This window comes from Cryptomeria japonica, chromosome 3, assembly GCF_030272615.1.
Source record: "Cryptomeria japonica chromosome 3, Sugi_1.0, whole genome shotgun sequence".
In the NCBI taxonomy this organism is placed as follows: domain Eukaryota; kingdom Viridiplantae; phylum Streptophyta; class Pinopsida; order Cupressales; family Cupressaceae; genus Cryptomeria; species Cryptomeria japonica.
In genome coordinates, this window is record NC_081407.1 from 411638886 (window position 1) to 411658211 (window position 19326).

General features: G+C 33.9%; 2 protein-coding genes across 2 annotated transcripts; both read right to left on the reverse strand.

Annotated features, from left to right (window-relative positions):
• Positions 1-7391: 7391 nt before the first annotated feature.
• On the reverse strand, positions 7392-8469 carry LOC131069497 (probable LRR receptor-like serine/threonine-protein kinase RKF3). Its single transcript, XM_058004957.2, is given in 1 exon segment — positions 7392-8469. A coding segment is annotated over 1 exon segment (1005 nt). The 5' UTR covers positions 8397-8469.
• Positions 8470-14317: 5848 nt separating this feature from the next.
• LOC131069496 (probable receptor-like protein kinase At1g11050) lies at positions 14318-16186 on the reverse strand. Its single transcript, XM_058004956.2, has one exon. It carries the CDS (start codon positions 16184-16186, stop codon positions 14318-14320), a length of 1869 nt encoding a protein of 622 aa, XP_057860939.2.
• Positions 16187-19326: the final 3140 nt, after the last annotated feature.

Sequence of the window (19326 nt, forward strand, 5' to 3'; positions counted from 1 at the left end):
TTAGTGAGAAAATATTTTAGTATTAATATCAATATCACACCCACATTTATATTTGCAACAACCTTTATTGACAATGGAAAAATGAACATTGAAAATTAGTGTGAGACATGACATTTTTTATGGGCTTTTTTTTACCATATATAATCGACTGAGCCTCCATTTTCATTGTACAATTTCTCCTTCCATTTTTTAGTAATAGAATTCTCTAGAGATTCCTCTATTTTCTTTTGGAAAGTTGTTCTCTCTAAAAGTAATAAATGTTCATCACATATGGGGCTCCCAAAGATCTTCATCTCTATTGCAGCTTCCTCTCCAACATGGACTACTTCCACTGCTACAACAATTTGGGCCTCCTCTTGTAATAGGTTGCATTCCTTCTCTTCGTAGTCTCTCAACTCTTGTCTTTTTGCATTGTAATCTTTAGTTTCTTCACTTTCTTTGGGGTAACACAACTAGATAGCTCCATCACACTCATTCTCTTTATACTCATCCCATTCATCTATCTCCTCTCTTTGTGACTTGTGGAATGTGTCATTCAAAGGTCTTCTATACATTAATATTTTTGAAAAATATTCAAGGGATTCCTTCATTGCTCTAATAGTTCCACTCCTTGTCTAATTCTTGACACAATAACTTTCCTCTTTGAGAATGGCTCATGCCCACAAAGTGAATATTTATTTTTATGTAGATGTCCTTATAGTTTGCAGATTCAATGCACAAGGGAACCATTATGATTGCTATGTGAGTAGACGTTGTTTATGGGCCACATTACAATATAAGAGTAATTATGACCCATACTGCAACTTGATGTTCAAATAGATGTTGACTCTCTAGCACAACTCTCAAATACAAATATAGACATTTCAAACATGCTTCATACCATTAATGTTGAACATGAACAAATGTTAGCAACAAACATTGAATGTATGACTACTAAGGATCAACTTGAAAATGAAATATACTCATCATCATTTATGGATAAATTACCAAATAGGTACCATGGGCTAGAAATCATCAAAGAAACCTAGCAAATTACAGATGAATATGACACCCTTATTCATTGGCCACAACTTGACCCTTGACAAATAAATGAATACAATATTAATGGCCTTCTAGACATGGCTTTTCCCACAGTCTTCCTAAGTAGTATTGCAGGGTAAAAGCACAAAGTTGTGTCACACTTTTATAAAGGAAATGGCCAATGTTGATTCAACTTTTTAAATTGAATCAATAGAAAGTGAAATATATGTTTTGAATTTTGAAATGATGTAAACTAATAAAATCTGTATATTTTTTTTTGTATTTTATGTTTGTAATTTTTAAATAAAAAATAAAAAAGTATTTCAATATACTTTCTTATAAAGTAAACACTGTAGACACTAAAAAATGGTCAACACCCATGTCTCCTATATATTTTTTAACATATCATGCGCATAGTGCCTCTTAGGTTTAATTAATTAATCAAATCCCTTTTACTAACAATTCTTCTAAGTCCTAAATAAATAAATTGAATAATTTATTTATTCGTCCCCTTTTTCCATTAATTAAATAAATTCATTTTATTTAACTAACTAATTCATAAATATGAACAATAAATTAATAAATCATTTTTATTAATCTATCATATTTATCTTCTTCCAAAATAAGGATAATTAATAAATTTTATTTATTAATTTATTTCTTGCTTTTCTTGATTTTTTATTCTTCCATTTTATCCTCTTATGTGGAGATATTTAATAATTTTTAATTATTAAATCTTCTCATCAATCCTCCTAATTTTCAAATTTGGAAACTAATACCTTTCCTTGATTTTCAAATATCAATCTTTTTGGCAATATCTCATTAATCTTCATTTTAAATTCCAAAAGGAGGTATGCATCTTCAAAAATATGTTTTTTTTTGTGAGGAGATAATTAATAAATCTTATAAGAGGATATTTTATTTATTTATTAATTCTTTTATTTATCTTTTCGAATGAAGATATTTAATAATTTTTAATTATTAAAATCTTCCTAATATTTTCAACCTACTAATTTGGTGTTTACGAGAAGATAATTAAAGATTTTATTATTTAATTTCATAATATATTCCCATTTTCTTTCTTCTATCTTCATCATTCCCTAAATGGCAATTCTATTATGCACTCGATCTGGTTCGTCCATCTAACAAAAAATCTTTTCAATCTTAGCCATCCAATCAATTCGATTTTTTTTTATAAATTGATCTTTCATTGCTCATTTTCAGCAACCATGCTTCTAGTATCCTCACACTATCAAAATCGATCTTGCTTTCATACTTTTCTCTTGCACTTGTAGGTGAGATCCACAAATCCTCTATTTGGAGGAGAAAGGAGGACAATGGAGAGATATGAAGGAGATGCTTTGCTTCTATGGTTTGCAATTTGATTAGCATTTTGTCTGAACATAGCTTCATTGCGTGCAAAAGGAGCAATTTCATTGCAATCTAGTTTTTGTGGTTGAGCTAGTTTAGTATTGCTTTGATGTATTCCATTTTCCTATCTACAAATACTATAATTTAGTTGTTGATAAAATACTAAAATTGAATTTATAGGAGGCGTCACACTTTATATAATAAATTTTACCTTTTTTCTTCAATGTTTTTTTGTGTATATTGATAACCTGAAACTTTAGTGCAAAAATATATTTTTAATTATTTTTTTACGTATATATTTTTCAATAAATTTGAAAATTTATGTGTACTAAAATATAACTCTTTCCATTTGGCATCACCTTTTTTCTTAATTATTTATCCAAATTAGAAAAGAATTATATCATCTTGAAATAGACTTTTTTCTCTAGTGCATTTTTTTTTTTCAAAATTTTTAAATAAATTTTAGTATTTTTCCTTTACAAGATAATCAACCTTATATTTTAGTGTTGATGACCTACTTTCAATAAAAATAAAATATAAAATATAAAAAATAAATTGAAATATTAAAAGACATGTATATTTTGGAAAATTCACTTATAGATCTATAAAAGGGTATTTTAACATTTCAAAAAATATATATATTTATAAGAGTAGGACTTGTTGAAACATCGAGTTTTTTTTTTTTTTTTTTGTTAATTAGACCCAAAGTGGTATAAAATATACATTTAGTAGACAATTTCAATTGAAAAAGTTCTGGCTCATATATATAAGATAGCTATAATGAATCTCTATAGACCATATGTTTGACTAAAATTAATTTTTAGTTAGAATTGCTTAAATTCACTTGTGCTGATAAGTTGGCCTTAAACGTGACAGTTTTGTGCTTTTACCCTACATTGGTATTGCAACTTCGATATAGACAAGTTGAGATGCATGCATATGTGTTGCACTTGATGAGGTTTAAAGGTAATAGATTTGGAAGCCATCCAAGATTTTGATATTTCATATTGAATCTAATGATGAGACATCGAAGCTAAGAACTTTCCTCTATTTTTGTCAAGAAAAATGCAAAGGATTGCATACCAAACACCATCGATAGCCTTTGCCTCCATATACAACAAATGCCCAACACTCAACTAGGCGAAGAATTGATGCATTTTGGATCTTCCTTGAGAGGGACCCACTCATATTGGAACAAGTGTCAAGGTGAGCTTTAAAATATGACTAGCCAAATAAGATCCCCTACTCTCTGCTTAACGTTAAGTGTTTCAGACACTAAATGGCTAGATTTACAATGACTATTTTTCAATGGCATTCCATCTAGACTGCAAACTAACAAAGATAGTAGAAATAACATTATTAATAACCCACATACGACATCTCCATATTTGCATCAACGGTTCACAATATTTTGTGAAGAAGTAATAGAGAAGCACCTTTGTGCAACATATTATTTGTATAGATATGATCTACGCATATACATGGATTTATTTGGCTTGACAATGCACCAGACATGAAAAAAATTGACCGGGAAGACCATATTGTTGTAGAAATAGCAAAGTCATTCTTTGACAAATATGTAAGTGCATGGAATCCTCGTACTCTGGCTGAGAGAAAAAACACGACACCAATCTTTGCAAGATGATCCTTTCTTGCTCAATACAACTAAGATCTTCTCTAGAAATACACTTGTTGACTATAAAGATTTAATCAATTGTGTTCAAAGGCACACAAAGTGTATTGAAGCAACATGCCTATGCAAGTGAGGTCATCTTGTAGATTATCATTACAAAGCTCCTTAGATGGAATGTGTTAACTCTTCCTTGTCATGTGATGAATCAGGAAATAAAACATATGCCCCTACGTGAAATGATGATAGGTTGAATATACATAGCCCATAAATAATTTCAACATGGAGAGTTGATATGGATTTTCAAGCAATTGTATCAAAAGCACTTGTTCTTAAATACATTGTGAAATATGCATCGAAGGAAGAAAGAAAACCAAAGTCTTGTATTGATATGCTAACATGACTATGTAAAAAGAAAGCAATAAAAGACCAAGTAATAGCAACATATCACAAATTTATGGCTGAGGTCATTGCAGCCCATGTTATAGGTGCACAAGAGACATGTCATATGCTTCAAAAACTATCACTTTTTATTTTCAATCACTCATTTATGACACTAAATTTTGAAAGAAAAGTATTCCATTGAATAGAAAAATCCCAAATAAAAATACATTACAATTGAGTTATCTACACTCCTACATACAATGCCCTCTTGAGATGGAAATCATAACTTTAATTGGATCTACCAGATCATTCTCATTTTGTCCCACTCACAAAGAGTGGAAATGGAAAGAAGGGAAAGAAAAGGAAATTGTGGATGTGTTTCTTCGATTCTATGCTATTCCAAATGAGGATTTTGAACAATTTGAAACATTTTGCTGGAGTGAGCTACTTCTATACAAGCATTTTTGTAACTTTTTTTTATAGATATAGGTCTCACTAAAGATGAGATTGTTGTAACTTGGAAGCAAATGAATGTACAAAAATACTATGTGTGGCATGTTGATCACATAATTGATAAAGAGGATAACCATGAACAGGATGAGGACATTGACAATGAGATAAATATAGGAAATACAATATAAATGAATGAATGGGAGTTGCTATCACAAATGGGGCTTGCTAGTGGTGGAGATCTAAATGTCCTTGAAATTCTTAGTAGACGTGACTTTGATAATATGAAGAAATGGGATGAATATTATATTCCTCCACATTTACATGACACTGTAGAACATTTCATAAGCACAAACAAGATGCCCCAACAAGACGAATAATCCAGGTTATAGTTCAATGATCCACCATATCCACTATCTTCCAAACAAGGACTTGCACTTACCATTATTAAAGAACATTATAATGATAATTCCTTCAAGAAACTATTACGCATGATCATAAAGGGAACAACAGAGGCAGGAAAATCCTACCTAATACATTGCATTAGACATGCACTTTGGGTTAAATAGTATCAAAAAAATATTAGTTGGTCCTTGTTGTTGCTCCTACAGAAATTGTTGCATTTAAAATACATGCCTCAACTATAAATTCTACCCTTAAGATTTCAATAAGAGAAATGTAACCATTAAAGGAACAATTACTATTAATATTTTAAGAACAGATGAGACACATAAAATACCTCCTTGTTGATGATATGAGCTTCAGAGGACCAAAGTCACTATTGAAAATAGATAGTAGATTGCATGAAGCTTTCCCCCACCAACAACACTTGTGCTTTGGTGGGACATCTATCATTCTTGTTGGTGACTTGGCACAACTACCACTTGTTATGGACAAGCCTACCTATGCATCACACTTGAATGCCAAATTCCTATGGGAGTAGTTCACTACAATTATCATTTTACAAACAATATTTCGTCAACAAGGTCACACTCAAATTCAAATGGACTTTTGTCAAATATTACAAAACATGCGTGAGGCAAAACCAATTGAACAAGATTTGAAATTACTAATGAAATACACAAACAAATCACTATGTACAGATGAAAAAAATAAATTTAACTAGTCAATGCACCTATACTCCACCAATGATTTACTAAGGACGCACAACAAAAAAATGCTTAAACTGCTAAATATTCCTGTTGCACTTAGTGTTGCAATAAAAACACACATAAAACCAAACAATGATAATGATGTTGACCAACTTCCCCAAGAACTTTTTCTATGTAGAGGCCAACAAACGATATTAACAACAAATCTATGGATTCAACCAGGCCTTGTAAATGGGTCCCTTGGAGAGGTGCTAGATGTTGTGTACCCGATTGGCTCTAAACCCCTAGATTTACCTTTGTATTTAGTTGTCCAATTTGATAATTATAATGGCCCACCTTGGAACCAAGATGACCCAAAAAGTATACCTATAACACCCATATCCTTAGGTAATCATAGACAAATACCACTATCCATGGCATGGGCAATCATCATACACAAATCCCAAGGACTAACACTCCCCAAAGCAACAATTGATATAGGTAAAATAGAAAGGCAAGAGTTAACTTTTGCAGTTGTATTAGGAGTTCAATCAATAAAGGATTTTTGTATAGAACCACCATTCTCCTTTGATCGATATTCAGGAATGAAAAATAATCCACACACAATTATTAGGAAAAAGGTGGAGTCTTGGCTACATCAACTCACATTATAATGAATAAGTGTACAAAAATTTGGATTTAAGCTTCTGTACAATAAAATTCATTTTTTTACTTTTTGACATTGTACAAACTTTCACATTTCTATATTTCTTACCTTTTACATTAGACCATCCATGCATCCTTCATAAAAATCCACTAACTTCTTGTTTTAATGTGCAAGAACAAAATCAAAGAATAACCAAAAAGCTATTCTCATACTCATTTTGTACAACCACAGGGAATAATCAACTTCAAAATCTTGAAAATTGAAATTGTAAAAAATAAATTCCTTTGATTCAATATGACTAAATATGTAATACAAATATTTTTTTAATATCGCAAACAAGATTGTATATAAATGATTTGAATAATTTTCTTTGAAAATAGAATTATTTAATGAAAAAAACATATGTCAATATAATCATCTTTATTTTTTATTTCTTTAACATTTTGCACTGTTGTATATTAACTTACAAATACTATCCTATCGATGTAACCCTCGCACCTCCTTCGCGCGAAACCAATTTTTTAATAAATAGTTTACTATTCTTAATGCGATACGCGCACGGGATCGAAATCATAGCAAGATTCTGACCCATCATCCCACCGCCCTTGTCCCGCTCTTTCAATCTCGCATGCATTTTACGGTCCCAATACGGAAACGAATCATGAAATAGAGAGATGAAACAGAGTCATTTCAAACCTTCCAAGCCCACTCACGTACGATTACAGGCTCGAATCTTTGCCCCGGCACTATACTGGGGCATCTCCCCCAACTGTTCACACTAAAAATTAGCTAATTGGACGGCCCCGTCTGCAGTGTGGGAAGATATAAGCCACGTAAAGTCGCCTCTGTTATTCAAGGAGGATTCCAGGTCCACCTCCATGCTCTGCAGTGTACAAATCATGTTTGACGAAGGGCTCTCCATGCCTTCCAGAATCAACAACACCTCTCCGATGGAAGGCCTGCGCCCAACTCTCGGGTGGGCGCACTGCAGCGCCAGCAACAACACCTTCTCCATACTTTGCCTGTTACCGGAATGCCTAATCCTCTCATCTATTATTTCTTCAGATTTCCCAATCTGACTCATGTCCACCACCCAGTCGGAAACGAGGACGTGCTCAAGACGATCAGTGCGCGAGTCGAAAGCCCTGCGGCCAGTCAAGAGCTCGAGCATAATGATGCCAAAGCTGAAGACGTCGCTCTTGTCGTTAAGGTAACCGTAGAGCGCCTACTCGGGAGCCACGTAGCCCATCGTGCCCACGGTGCGCGTGGTGTAGTGCGTCTTGCCTGCCGTCTTGAATTTCGCCATCCCGAAATCCGCCACGAGAGGGCTGAGCTCCTCGTCCAGCAGAACGTTCGCCGCCTTCACGTCCCTGTGAAGAATCGCCGGCTTCGCGTCTTCGTGCAGGTACGCCAGACCCCTCGCTATTCCCACCAAGATCTTGAACCGTTGCGGCCATGTCAGGCACGGACGCGTGGAGCTGAAGAAATAATCCGCCAGGCTCCCGTTCTCGATGAAGTCGTAGACCAGAACCTGGTCCGGCACTTGGCCGATGACCCCCACGCTGTAACCTTTGAGAGGGAGCAAGTTCCGGTGCTTGGTGTTGCTGATGACTTGGATCTCGTGGCTAAATTCCTCTTCCGCTCTCTGCTTCAAGTCCTTAGATCTCTTCACAGCTATTCGCCTTCCGTCTGCCAGAGTTCCTCTGTACACCATACCGAAGCGCCCCTCCCCAATAAGATTCGACTCTGAGAAATTCCCAGTGGCTTCCCTTATCTCCGACATGTTGAAGAAAATCAAACCGGTGCTTTCGCTGAGGATCTCATACTTCCGGATCAGCTTCCTCAGTTGGCTAGCCTTCTCGCTGCGCAGCCTTCGGAGATACCAAAAAACGACGGCCAAGACAAACATACATGAAACATCTGATAATAAAAATTATGAAGAAGCCACAAAAATAGTTTGTTGGGCTGGCCGAAAAGTAGGCAGCAGGGGGATTATGGAAACGAAAGGTTTAGCTGTATACAGGTGTCCGTGGGGTTCCTTGCTGGCAAGAGTCCAAAACAATATGGCTGCATATATTCCACGCTGATTGCCAAAGGAGTCTACGTCATTGGTTACTCTGATTTCGCAGTACCTGTTTTATTAACCCACGTTGTTTAGGCTCATGATTGTTTTTTTGGTTTCATAATGCGTGGAACAAACTTATAGGAGCAACTAATAGTGCGCCACTAACGACCGGGATGCACTACTGTTAACACTGTGCAATGTGTATGGGCAACGTCTATCTAGCATCTATATTGTATCATTGCATATTTAATAATTAATTGAAAGATAAACATCTGTTTTATTTTAATTATTAATTGATTAAAAAACATGGTCAATAATACAATATGGGTGCTGTGTAGACAGAAGTATGGGTATATCTAGACAGAGGTATTGGTATCTACAATTACTGTCCTATGTAATCAAAACCTGTTTTCGAAACAAGGTATAAAATGGACTCGACAAGTTGAAGCATTATTCGTTTTAAATGTTTGTAATTGAATTTAGACGAGTATTCTAAATATTATTAGTACTTGTATTAAAACGAGGTGTAATGGTTATATTGATAACAAAATATACATTAAACAATATATTGGAGGGTACAAATCAAATGATGTAAACATTGAATTTAATAGTGATAATAATCAATCATGGCACTGCCAACCAGGAAACCTTTTGTAGAGCTAATTTCTATCAAGACACATTATAAAGTACACTTGCTTGTACAAGGGTGAAATTATTAGCAGTTCTCTTAGTTGCTCCCATAAATCTATTTGAATTTTTTTTTTTCAGTTATGGATAAGAAAAATTGATGGCAATCTTCATTTCGCTTGGTTTGGTATGATGCTTTCCAAAGCAACTAATCAATCATACTCTAGAATACCAAGAATATGACACAACAATTGAAATCATATACTTTTATTCATTAGTTGAACTGATCTTCATAAGCCATCCTATCACAGAATTTAACAATAATAGGCTACAATAATGTAAGATTTTTTAAATATTATAGATGTATAGATATCTACAAATTTTGGGATCAAATGCATAGATTGTTTAAATTTTGTCTTACATATTAAATATTTATATTGTGATTACATAGATTGTTTACGAATTTTGGAATCAACTTTATAAATTGTTTATATTTTATCTTACATATTAAATAAACATATAGTTAGTTGCTTAATCAATATAAAAATAACTAAAAATCTAGAAATGGTGGGCTCAAAATTTGCTACATTCTCTTCTTGATGTCTTTTTAAGAGAATATCTAGATTTTTTGTGAAGGGGAAGATGATTGTGTAAGAACTAAACAATAAAATGCAAGATTCAAATGAAATCAAACAAACTATATGACACATGTACTTTATTTGTGTACTAATTGAGCTACAAAGAAAGATGTAATGGAAGTTAATGTTTTCTTATAATTTGAAAAAATAGAATCATAATAATAGACATCGAGGGAAAAATCTAATGCAAGAAATGCTATCCCCCACAACCAAATCCAACTATACAATAATATAGTTTCAACTAGACTAAATATCATGCAAAATGTTGAATAAGAACATGCTATTATCCATCATTACATATGTGGGAGAAACCCTGCCAGAATCAAAACAACCCCTTGTCCTCTAGTAGTGATTGATCATTTGTCTTGTACCTATAAAATCTACTTCATATCTGGCTTCTAGCTAGTATTTCTTGTGTCACAAATGAAATGTTCCAAAAATCCACTCAAGACCAATAGGTCAAAATTCAAAGTTTCTATCTCTCATAGAGACATGTAGAAAGCATGATAGTAACATATATTAAATGTGGGGTAAAACAACACATTGTAACAAATTACCTCCCTATATATAAAATGTGGGGTAAAACAACACATTGTAACAAATTACCTCCCTATATATAAAATGTGGGGTAAAACAACACATTGTAATTTGAAAAAAAAATGTCCCACGTCACTTGCTCATTAAATTATTATGACATGCACAAAATCTCCTTGCTGGGGACATTCAAGGTCATTAGTACTTCTCATATTTGTGTACACCTTAGAATGGAGATTAGATGATCTTAAATGAAATTCTCATTTATTAAACTACATCAAAATGATGGTATTGTGGCTTTTTGTAGATTGATTATTGATAGTTGTTGATAGTTTGACAACTTTCAATTATTAACAACGTTGATACCAAAAAAAACGACCATAATATCTTGTCTAAATCATTCCATCTAACTCTTAATTATTTAACTTCTCTTCGACTAATTTTGTCTAGTGATCTGTCTTGAAGACTCACTAAATGGTAGGCTAAAAGATTCTTTTTAGTTTTTACCTTCTTAGCTAGAGAGTACATTATGACTAAGCCCCTTTCAAAAGAAATCATGAATATTAATGCTAAGTTAATTCATAATGGATGAATTATATGGGATTGGTAGTAATTCATGTCATATTTATTTACTTTAGAGAGGGCGTCTCGATATGAAACTCTCATGACGTTATTCAAAACAAAGAAAACGAGGTTAAAAATGTGCAGAGGAAGACCGACAGTCGATTCAGATTGTTTTTGCACGTGGTTTTATTTAGGCTAGTGATGAATGGCTGCCGACTGTCATGGTCAAGGGTAGGGTATTTTGGCAATCTTCTCTTTGAAGTATCAGATTTTATGACCATTTATGACAGCCAATCAAAAACTATTCAATGTGCAACAAAATTTATTTTCAGGCACAAGGCAAGGAAACCATTTGAAAAAAGTGTGAGAATATTGAATTCTCTACTTGGTGATGCCCATCGATTTATTATTTTTTACTTATTTTTCATATAGTGTAGGAACCTTATCTACCTATGCTTGCATAATGGTTGTTCATTTTATTTATAAAATATTTATGTAAGAAGTGTTTTTATATATTTTATTTCTTTTCAATCATCATTTGTAAATTTGGAAGACAAATTTGATAAAGAATTAATAATTTTACATGAAAATTTAGATAACAAAAATAAAATTTGATATTAGAAAGGATAATCAAAATTGAAAATCTTAAACTCTTTTTAAGAGATATCAACAAAATAAAAAATCTTCATTTTGGATGAAAGAAATAATCTTTCACAATAAAAGACCTTAACATTATAGTAAGTTAATATCCATGCATTCTTAGAAGCAATCTTTTTTCATTCTTTGAAAAAAAAAAAATTCACTAATATAGTTTACCAATTATCATATGTATTTAATCAAGAAAAATATGACTAAAAATATTATCAATGAGCTAGTTAAGCTAAATAATTTATTTGACACACATAAATACTCAACAAATTTTTCAAGAAGAATGCAAGTGTAATTACTTCTTGCATGCATTTTTAGCATTCAAATAGACTAAATTTTAATTTGGTGAAGGTATCTCTTGATAATCTATTTGAATATTTATTAGGAAATCATCCAAACAAAAAGAGAAACCGATTGAACAAATAATATCAATAATGTAGAAAAGGAACATGAACAAAGATGATAGTCATATGGATGACAAAATTTAACCCAAATTTAATGATTAAATATTTTATTTTAAGATTTTTACTTGATAAAGCTTAATTATTTGTTAAAAAAAGAACACTAAACTTAAGGTACTTGAGAAATAAAAATTATTTTATTTTCCAAAAAGTAGATTTAAATTTCTGAAGACAAAACTAATAAATGAATATTAGGAATTATGTCATTGAGTTGTACACTTAAAATGAGGAGAAGGAAATCTAAGCTCAATAATGGAGATTTAATGTAGCAAATATTTTATGCATGCCAAATTTGAACTCTAGTATCAAATTTATCATAGCTATTGATGTAAAGCTAGTTTTTAATATTTTCTTAGTTATCATAGATTTCGTTTTCTATAATTTAATTTAAAAATTTTCTTTATTATGATGTCGAGAGATGTGACACTATAGTGGCACCGAAAAAAGCATTTGTAGAAAAACAAAAGGGCATAGAAAATCAAGAAAAATAAATTAAAAAAATGAAACAGTTTCTTATCTATTTTTAATTCAATAAACAATCAAGAAAATAAAAAAACTACAATTAAAAGAAGGAAAATTAAAACACTAATTTTTCTTTGTCTTAGATTTGGATTTTTCTCATTCGATTTAGTTTTTGATTTAAGAAAGTATCAAAAGTAAAGTAAGAATCTAATATTTCTAGAAACCACGTCTTTTGCATTTCATAAATTCATTTTTTTTTTTTTTATATCTAGCAATCGATTGATTCCATATAATCTTCATTCTTGGCATATCATGAAAGACCCGTCTCTTTAATAATTAAATTTAATATTTTTTTGTATTAAATTGGAATGAAAAATTAAATGTCTCTTTATATAAGCATAATTTATATATCTAAAAATTTAAAGATATATAATGAATTTATGATTATATTATTGTATAAATATTATGTTTATTATATTTTTAAAAATAATAATTGTATAATTTGTATTTATTTTTTTAATATTATAATTTTAGTATTATTTAGTTTAGAATAATTATTATGATATACATATATGTAATTTATATAAATGAAAATTAAAGACATATAATGTTCAATTATGATTATATTACTGTATAGATATTGTCATCATTATATTTTTTATAATTTGTATTATTTTTCTTAATATTATAACTATAGTTTTATTGAGTTTATATTATGATCACTAGATTTATGATAGTATTAATTGATTTTATCTTGTTAAATATTTAATATATTTTAGGATTCAATTTAATATTTTAATATATTTTATATGATAGTAGACTCACCTTCTTTAAAATTGCTTCTCAGATCTGTTTTCTTATGAACGTGGAAAAACATAAGCTCCTTCGATTTCTCAGAGATGGGCATGCCACCATGTTCGTATATGAGATGAAGAATGGCTATGAATGGAGGCTGCTCACGAACAACCTATCTTCCTTCGAAGAATCTTTGAAGAAGCTGCACACTGAGATTTGTAACAACAGGATATCCTAATGCTGATCACACTATCATGCTTGCTCCAATTCAGGACAAAAAGAAGGTGATCTGGATGGAAGGGGCCCAAGGATGGACCATCTGGGTGGACTCCTTTGATGACATTTTGCGCTAGATCATTGTTTTCTTATGTTTTTGTATACCGACTCTACTTGTATAGTCTCCATAGATAGATAGGATTTTCTATGTCTTGGTGATATCTTCCTCGGTGACTTTGGTGGTTGAGGCATTGCCTCTTTGTAATTTTTTGTAAACACTGTTACTCTCGATTTTCAATACAAAAAAAAAAAATTAGAATGAAAAAATTAAACCCCTTAATTTATATAGGCATAATTTATATATATGAAAATTAAAGATATATATGCTAGTTTTATTTGTTTATTCTTATGTTATCCAAATAATATGCTATTGTTTTTGTGAAATAATATTTTGAACACATTTTATAATTGATGGAATTCCACACATGCTTAACATTGGAGAATTCAAATAAAAATAAAACCCTATATATGAGATCTATGTGTGAATATAGTGGTTTTGTGTAGTTTTTTCTCTATAAAAATACACGCTAAAATGTCACTCATGAAATGATGAAAATTTCTGAACTTTATTATCTTCTATTATAAAAGTCAAGCTAATCATCACAAAAAACTTGTTAAAAATTTAGAAGTCAAGTCACGTAAATTCGGAAGATATAAGCCATGTAAAGTCGCCTCTGCTATTGCAGGAGGATTCGAGGTCCAGTTCCATGCTCTGTAGTGCAGAAATCATGTTTGGCGAAGGGCTCTCCATGCCTTCCAGAATCAACAGCACCTCACCGATGGAAGGCCTGCACCCAACTCTCGGGTGGGCGCACTGCAGCGCCAACAACAACACCCTCTCCATACTCTGCCTGTAACCGGAATGCCGAATCCTCTCGTCTATTATTTCTCCAGATTTCCCATTCTGACTCATGTCCACAACCCAGTCGGAGACGAGGACGTGCTCGAGACGATTAGTGCGCGATTCGAAAGCCCGACGACCCGTCAAGAGCTCGAGCACAATGATACCAAAGCTGAAGACGTCGCTCTTGTCGTTGAGGTAACCGTAGAGCGCGTACTCGGGAGCCACGTAACCCATCGTGCCCACAGTGCGCGTGGTATAGTGCGTCTTGCCCGCCGTCTTGAATTTGGCCATCCCAAAGTCGGCCACGAGAGGGCTGAGTTCCTCGTCCAGAAGTACATTTGCCGCCTTGACGTCCCTGTGAAGAATCGCCGGCTTCGCATCTTCGTGCAGGTACGACAGCCCCCTCGCTATTCCCACCAAGATCTTGAACCGTTGGGGCCATGTCAGACAGGGTCGGGTAGAGCTAAAGAAATAATCCGCCAGGCTTCCGTTCTCCATCAAGTCGTAGACCAGAACTTGCTCCGGCACTTGGTCGATGACCCCCATGCTGTAGCCTTTCAGAGGGAGCAAGTTCCGGTGCTTGGTGTTGCTGATCACCTGGACCTCGTGGCTGAACTCCTCTTCCGCTCTCTGCCTTAAGTCCTTGAATCTCTTCACAGCTATTCGCCTTCCGTCTGCCAGAGTGCCTCTGTACACCCTACCGAAGCTCCCCTCTCCTATAAGGCTCGACTCCGAGAAATTCCCCATGGCGTCTTTTATCTCGGTCATGTCGAAGAAGATCAAACCTGTAGTCTCGCTGAGGATCTCATACCTCCGGATCAGCTTCCTCTGTTGCCTCTCCTTCACGCTGCGGAGCCTTCTCAGGTACGCAACCATGGCGGCCAACACAATGATGAGCACCCCCAGCGAAGGAACGAGCGTCATGACAAGCGTCTTGGTAACCGCGTTGGGAGCCACTCTGTTATGAGGCAGACGCCTTGCGGTTGCCATGGCAGACAAATTGTTGACGCTGAGTATACAAGAAGCGGCGTCGGGGCCTATGGCGTCGTAGCAGTTGATGCCGCCTCCCACATAAATTAGCACGAACGCCGGGCATTTAGATTTCCCTCCTGAGAGGGGAATTTCAGTCAAGTAATTGAGCGCCCTGCCCATGGCCATCACGCAGTCTCTGCACTGGAATGTCCCCGGCCTCGATGCATTGCAGTTTTTCCTCAGAGACGACGCATTGACCGTCTTCTCGAAGCTCTGAAAATCCGTAATATTATTGCAGGTGGAAGAGTCGCTTAGGAAGCTATGGAGGTCCAGCCTGCAATTTGCAATGAGATGGGAGTCGATCCCGCGGCCTATGAGTTGCTCGCTGAATTCATCGACGCAGGAGTCGGCCGTTTGGTTGTCGGGTAATAGAAAAGAACGAGTTGTGTGCATCCAGGAGAAGTGCAGGATTTTGATCAGGTCGCTGATGCCCTCGCAGCAAAATGATTTGTCCCTTAATAAGCATTGCCGAAGCATCCATGGATGCGCATCCAGTTCCCTCGTTATATTCATTGGGCATATTCCTGCCCGCGCTGCTGGCAGGACAACAGCGAAAGACATTAGCGCCCCCACTAACATCACCGTGCGCTCCATCCTCTTTTCAGAAATCAAATGTGCGTTATTCATTCTTACATTATAGTATATATAGAAAACACATGTTGAGTGTAAGAATTAGGACAAACAGAGATGTAATATCTGATAATTAAAAAAAGGAAGGAAGACACAAAATAGTTCGTTAGGTTGGCCGAAAAGCAGGCAGCAAGGGGGATTATCGAAATGAATGGTTTAGTTGCACACAAGTGTCCACATTCAGCATCGTGGGATTCCATCCGGGCAAGAGTCCAAAACAACTTTCTTGCATATTGTTCAACGCTTATTGCCAAAGTATTCCATTTTCTCATTGTAGTAAGATTTCATTGGTTACTCTGATTTTGCAGTAGTTATTTTGTTGATCCCACGTTGTTAAGGCTCATTGACTTTTTATTGTTGTGTTATGAAAGTCATCTCTGCGTCATCGAGGTTTCCTCATGCGTGGAACAAAATTAGGAGCAACTAATAGTGCGCCACTTTCGACCGGGATGCACTTCTATTAAAAAATGGGTAATGGCACTTAGTGTGCAATGGGTAAGTCTATTGTTATCTATAATTAGTGTCCTATGTAATCAAAACTCACATGTGAAAGGAACACAAACATTTTAAAAATTTGTTATATGAAAAACAAGGTGTAAAATAGAGTCAAGGGGTTGAAGCATATTGTTTCTCTAAGTCTTTAATAATAAGAGGCTCTACTCCTTTTTCAAGAGAACTATTTATGGTGCAGGAAGTTTGTATATATGTATTTGCATAATGGTGTTTTTTTTTAAATTTTAGACAATAGTCTTTCTTTTATCTATCAATTATATGTCATATTTATATCTATCTATGATCTAACATAGTCAAAATATTTATCTTCTTTATTTTTACATCTATGGAGTGAGTGCCCTAAATTAGTGGGGCCAAAAAAGTAGCAAAATAATTGATTTTGCACATTACACAATCACATTCTTTTTAAATAGTCATCATGTGTTTGCATTTTGTAATCTATGAAACTCTAATTGTGTTTTATAAAAGATGAAGAAAAAAAGTAGAGAGAGATGAGGGAGATTTTGAGATAGAGATAGAGGGATAGACAATGGAGAGAAAGAAAGATGGGAAGATAGAGAGAAGATAAAGATAGATGTAGATAAAGAGAGGATATGAGGAGGGATATAGATAGAAATAGATGAAGAGGGATGGATGGATAGATAAAGAGGGAGATGGATAGTGAGATTGGGATATAGAGAGTGAGTAGGTAAATATCTAGGTATGGGGAGAGAAGGGGACTTAGAGATATATAGGTAGTTCAATGTATAGATAGAGAGGGAGAGATAGGGGGGATAAAGGGAGATAGAGAGGGATAGATAAGGATATGAACCTTTATCTAGAGGTGTAAGGACTCACTGGTCCTAATCTTAGAATATCTAACATGATCAAATTCTAATTTAATCTAACATACATTTAATGACAAATTCAAGTTAACATTAATGAAAATGCAAGAGTTAAGTTAAGTTAAATTACATGCACTTAAACACATGAAAAGAAATTACTATTAACGTAAGTGCAAATTGAACATAAGTTATTCATCATGCAACATAAGAAAAAATTAAGTCAAAGTAGAGATTTGCATGATATAATGTGAAGTTAGATAAACATGTAAAATCCATGATAAATGTGCTATGATTAAGTTAACTAATCAAACTTAAGTTAATATTGTAAGTCCATCTAAGCCTTGAGAATTCATAAGGAAAAGATAACTCATCAGAAGAACACAAAGGAAATGATTCATGCATATAACTAAAGTAAACTTAGAAAAACTTAAGCAAGCATCAATGCAACCAAACAATCATGAAATAAAAACTAAGCATGAAAACACATGATCCATGAGTCAAGCACACGTAGGACACATGTTAGTAGGTTAGTGGGTTAGTAGTTTTCTTACTTTTCTGCTAGTTACATTTACATGGTGACCTCTTGTGGCATTTACATCATTAGACCTTATAGGTCATTTACATGGCTTACTTAGCCTATAATCATGAGACCTCATTGGTCTATTACAATGAATCAATAATACAACATACATTAATACATAGGATTTTACAATGTCATAAAATATGAATCTCTACCTCTGGATGTAGTGTCTCCATTGCCATCGGACTCGCCTCCATCTACAAATGGAAGATGAACATATGACTCGGGCGTTTTATCTGCCCAACCAAATGAAGCTTTCACTTCCTGGTGCTCATGATAAGCTCCTGCCCCTCACAACGGACTATCCTAACAAAATGACATGAACTGTCAGGAATAGAACTTGTGCATGCATGTAGTATATAGCAACCAAACTATTGAACTTAGCTACATGTGTTATGACAGGGAGAAAATCTATTAAATTACTTGGCCAAGTTTAACCCTTTTGGGGTAGGTGGAAAACACCCTTCCCTGGTTTATCCCATAATCAAGCACATCTTTCCAATGCATCCATCATAGACAAAAAAGTAATTACCCCTCCGGGATAAATCTCATTAATTATTAATATTTGTTTTCTTGATCATACCCAATTATAGAAATTTATTTAACACCAAGATCTACGATAAATAATGACAACCTTATGTTTTTATAATTAATAATTATAAACACTTATGATTCAATTTTTTATTTAATTCTAATTATTCCCAATTCCTATAGAACTACATTTTATGAAATAAATGTATGAATTGACAAATCCCTTTGCATGTATATGTATATTAATGAAAATTTAGTTTATTTGGTATGAAGAAGACCAATCTAATAGCTTTATCAACAAAAAAAAATCTTCGAAGACAGGAAAAAAAAACTTAAGAAAATCTGGGAGAAAAACGACTTTCAGCAAAAAAAGTGATACGCAGAGGAGTAAAAGAAGAGTGTGGGGTTCAAATGAATGCACATAAGCATCGACTTTGCCTGCCAAAAACAAGTCCTACCACATAGCAGTCGATATAACTCAGCCTGCAGTGATAAGAGTGTATAAAATCTCCTTCCAACACATGAGTCGACTTGCCGAAAAAAAAACCCAATGCATCGACTAGGCTTTATTAATTCAAAAGTAAACCAGTTTCCAGCTTCAGTCAAAGTCGATACAAGAAAAGTTTAAGAGGAATCTGCAAAGAAAAGTTTAAGGGGTTATGAGCAGAAGGAATGTCACCCTACATATT